A 4443-nucleotide genomic window follows, 5' to 3' on the forward strand; every position below is an offset into this window, starting at 1 on the left:
TGTTTATACGCAGTTCATTAGTGATTCGTGCATCAGTTGTGTCATTTGAAATTGAGAAGTCGGTCATATACGCAATCTAAAAGTTATACATCGGTGGTATATGCGTGAAAAGTCCATTAGACATACATGGACATACGTGCAGTCGTGAAAAGCCACATATTTGCATGTAAAATAGGTGTAAACTGCGGCGAATGAGTAGCACAAGAAACAGTTATGACTTACGTTAATCACGCGTAAATCACAAAAGACTGAAATTATTTACGTGAAAAATGCACAAAATGCATCTAATGGCTGTGTGACACGGCCTCATGCTGTTGTCCCTGATGCTTACGTTAGACACTCAGACTGGAAAGCCAAATCTGCAAAAGCAGCACTCAAATGTTGATGAATTGTAAATCTGAAACTAGAAAAAACTATGTTAAAGTAGACAGGGAATTTTTTTAATCCTTTTTTTTCTAAGTTGGTTAGGATAGAGATATAAAACGCTTATTTTATAGAGAAATAATTGTGACAACGAAAAAATAAAAAGATAGATGCTGCAGAGATGAATGTATTCAACATGTCAGGTCAGAATTGTTGTTGCTTTGCTTGTCAAGCTCTATAAGAGTGTGTGTCAGTCACTGGCATCAACCCGGCCTCCCCCTGCATGCTAACATGTGTCCTCTCATTGGTGTGAGAGGACCAGCAGAGCCGTCAGAAAAACAAGCGTTGTGTTATACAAACAGTTTAATGCATTGAGTTTTGACCACATTTTTGAAATGTTGCTGCAACACCACACAGAGACTCTTCAGAGGACAAACAGCTGGAGTTACTTCAGACATATTTGACCACAAGTACACCTTGAGATTAACGTGTCACTACTGAAGACTGTAAACAACAACAGCACTGCCTATCTTTTTGATGCCTTTTGTTCAAGCTTTGGCTTGATGACACCCCATAATAGTAAGGCCTCCATTCAGGCTGTAACGTGTTTTTATATATATATATATCACCACATAATTGCACCGAGCTACAGAGGGCAAATGTTGAGAAATAAGAGGAAGAGATCAATCTCCCGGTCCAGGCGTGTCAGCACCACGGACAGCTCCTCTCTGAACTCAGTTCAAAGACTCGTTCAGACTCTGTTCACTGGGGGAACTCCTGCTCATATTGGACAAACTGGCCATGAGGGATTTGACTTTGTGCGCGTAAAAGTTCCTCAGGTTGACAGACGGAACCTGTTTGATCCCCTCGTCAAAATCGCAGCTTCTCATAGCCACCTCCAGCTGTTTCTGTCGCTTATAGAAAAGGGAGAATTTGTTGAAAATCAGTGTGATCGGAAGCACAACTACCAGGATCCCAGCCAGGATGCACGCGGACGCTGTTAACTTGCCCGCTATGGAGACAGGCACCACGTCTCCGTAACCCACGGTGGTCATGCTGACAGTGGCCCACCACCAACACGCGGGAATGGTGGACAAGTCCTCGCTGTCTTCCTTCTCCACCGTGTAGGCGATGACGGAGAAGAAGGACACGCCAACTGCCAGGTAGAGCAGCAGCAGGCCCACTTCTTTGTAACTGTTCCTGAGGGTGGCCCCCAGGGAGCGCAGTCCAGTGGAGTGCCGAGCCAGTTTCAGGATGCGGAAAATCCGCATCAGCCTCAGGACTTGCGCAACCCGTCCAAGGTTCGCCAGTGCCGGACTGCTCTCCACCACCAGGTTGATGAGGAGCGTCAGGTAAAACGGAAGAATGGACACGAGGTCTATTGCGTTTAACGGGTGATCAAAGAAGTGCAGGAGGTCCGGGGCCACCACGAACCTGGCCACCAGCTCCAGAGTAAACCAGCCGATGCCAAAGTGCTCCACAGCCTCGAAGCGCGGGTCCTCTGTGGGCTGACCTTCACTGTCCATCAGGCTGAACTCGCTCATGCTGTTCATGCACATGGTGGCGATGGAGCCGAGGACCACGCAGATGGAGAGGACGCTGATTATGCGACTGGCCACCGAGTAGCCGGGGTTATCCAGCATCAGCCAGATGCGCCTTCGCGCGCTCCCGCACAGCTGCTTGTCAAACTTGCTGGCGTCGTTATAAAACTCCAAGAGCTCGTCAAATGAAGAAGTGGTGCTCCCCTCCTCGCTGCGCTCGTCCCAGTCTTCTCGGTCCTGGTCCATCTTCCTGCAGTGATAGGCGCTGCTGCAACAAGAGTCAATGAAGAACTCGTTGATGCCCCAGTACTCAATCTCCTGGCTGAAGGAGAAGATGCACAGCTCGGCCATGACGTGCAGCCGCCCCGTGTTGTAGAAATTCAACACATAAGGGAAGAGGCTCGGGTTTCTGTCAAAGTAAAACTCTTTCTCTGTGTCGTCGTAGTCGTCGCACAGCTCTAGAATGGACTCTTTGGAGCGGCACTGAAGGAGGCGCGCGAGCCGCGTTTCGGGGAAACGGGAGAGAGTGTCCGACTTCAGGCGTTTCTTGAAGCCGCCCACGTTGATGCGGATGGCCGCGTTGTCATCCATGTGAGCCCCGCCGACCGCTTCTCCCAGGAGCTGGCCTGTCATGTCTGCAGAGAGGAGCACACGCACAGAGATGCACAGGAAGACACGAGGAATGTGTTTGACAGAAAGACAGTGACGAGGGAGGAGGATATAAGACGAGGGAGACACGCGCATCCACAGAGGAAGTTATTCATGTAGCTCATGATAGAGAAGAAGCTGTGTTTTCAAAGATGCAGAAGAGTTACTGCGCTGAATGAACGCGCACGTGATAACTTACTTTAAAGGTCGTCTTCCTCCCCGAGAAAACGCAGACTCTGCATCTTTAGTGATGCTTCATCAGACCTTTGTCCCCTGGACTCCAGGCGGCTCTGGTTTTGCGTGATGTTCAGAAGGTGACCGTCATTCAGGGGGAGTCTGATCGCTGAAATCTGCTCTGCTTTGTTGCTGGTCTGTCCTCACATCCTGACCGCGGGGTCTGGTGTTGATACCAGGTTCAGGTATCGATCCTGTCTGTTGTAGCTCTACACATTTAACGCGCCACCGCAGCTGTTACGCCCTGACAACTGCTTCTGTTTGTGCGAGGGAATTCCTCCCTCGTCTTTCTATCTGTTGCTGCGCAGCAACACGTAGCTGTGTCTCTGCACCGCCCTCCAGAAGTGATCTCAGCATCATGATGCAGGGCAAGGCACGGCTCCGGGCGCGCGGGGAATCACCAACGAAACAGCTTCAGGCGCGACGTCCTTGGAAGGTTTATAGATCCTTTCAGACGTTAACAGCGTCAGCTGAAATGATTCTGTAAAGTTGGTGCCTAAAGGCTTTTTGTGCAACACTCCATTCAGAATGTTGGTATAGTTTCAAATGTCAGTTTGTTTCAGCTTCGTAACAATGTAAGGACATTTTTAGGTCTGTTCTCCCGCACTATGGAAGTGCTGCACTTCTATAAACTGAATGACACGCAGGAGACAGATTTGAAAGTGTTTGTGCAGCAGGAAAATATGATGTTCCCCTCCACCAGGGAGCCAATGTAAAAAAAAAGCTGCAGTTTGCTTCTCCACTGATTTTATTCAAACTTTTAATAAAATAACACACAATAACACGGGTTCTCAGTTGAAGATTTAGATATGAAGCATAAACAGAGCATACACGTTTTTTTTTTTTAAATTTAGATGAAACTGGGCTGGAGGTTGGGGGGTGTCTAACATTGATGCAGTGGTCAACACCCTCGCCTCACAAACAGAGGGTCCCAGCTTAAATCTCACTTGGGACCCCCCTGCGTGAAGGCAACTTGTCCTGCCACGCCCGGTTGTTGGAGGAAAACGTGGAAGGACTCGACCAAATTCAAGGATTCAGTCACAAAAAATAGATTTTCAAAGAACAGAATAGACAACACCTTCAATTATGAAATCTGATGTGAATTCCAAGCAGCTTTGACCACCTCCACCAGAGCCCATGGGGAGGGGGATCCAGGAAAGTCATAGCTAACCTCCACAAAACAAAAAAAACAAAAAACAAACACAAACAAAACACAAGAAATGAACATGTTCTCCTTGTGAACGTGTGGGTTTTATCCGGGGACTCTGGTTCTATCAAACAGTCAAAAAACATGCTTCATAGGTTAACTGATGTCTCTAAATTTCTCCTAGTGCATGTGTGGCCCTGCAACAGACTGGCGACTTGTTCATGGTGAATCCTGGCTTTGCCCAACAGTAGCAGGGATAGGCTCCAGCAACCTAGTGAAAGAATTCAGCTGTTTCTGAAGATGGATGGATGGATGGATGGATGGATGGATGGATGGATGGGTTATAGGAGACAAGGGGATGCCAAGCAGCACAATGATTCTAATAGTGAATACAATGAGATCACTGAACTGAGTTTGACTGTCCTCCCGGCACCCGTTCAGGTTTTTTTCTCTATCCAGAAGCTCTCCGTGTTACAATGACTGATATGGGATGACAGCTGAAGTGTTAGA

The 4443-nt window shown here is 47.9% G+C and overlaps 1 protein-coding gene across 1 annotated transcript; it reads right to left on the bottom strand.

Annotated features, from left to right (window-relative positions):
* Positions 1 to 708: 708 nt before the first annotated feature.
* Positions 709 to 3132, bottom strand: kcns2 (potassium voltage-gated channel modifier subfamily S member 2). The gene is made up of 2 exons (XM_004077621.5): positions 2752 to 3132; positions 709 to 2539 (listed from the first exon to the last, which is right to left on the bottom strand). Exon 2 carries the CDS (start codon positions 2535 to 2537, stop codon positions 1098 to 1100), a length of 1440 nt encoding a protein of 479 aa, XP_004077669.1. The 5' UTR covers positions 2538 to 2539; positions 2752 to 3132; the 3' UTR covers positions 709 to 1097.
* Between the last annotated feature and the right edge of the window lie 1311 nt (positions 3133 to 4443).

This window comes from Oryzias latipes, chromosome 16, assembly GCF_053564925.1.
Source record: "Oryzias latipes strain Hd-rR chromosome 16, Olatipes_Hd-rR_3.1".
Lineage (NCBI taxonomy): Eukaryota > Metazoa > Chordata > Actinopteri > Beloniformes > Adrianichthyidae > Oryzias > Oryzias latipes.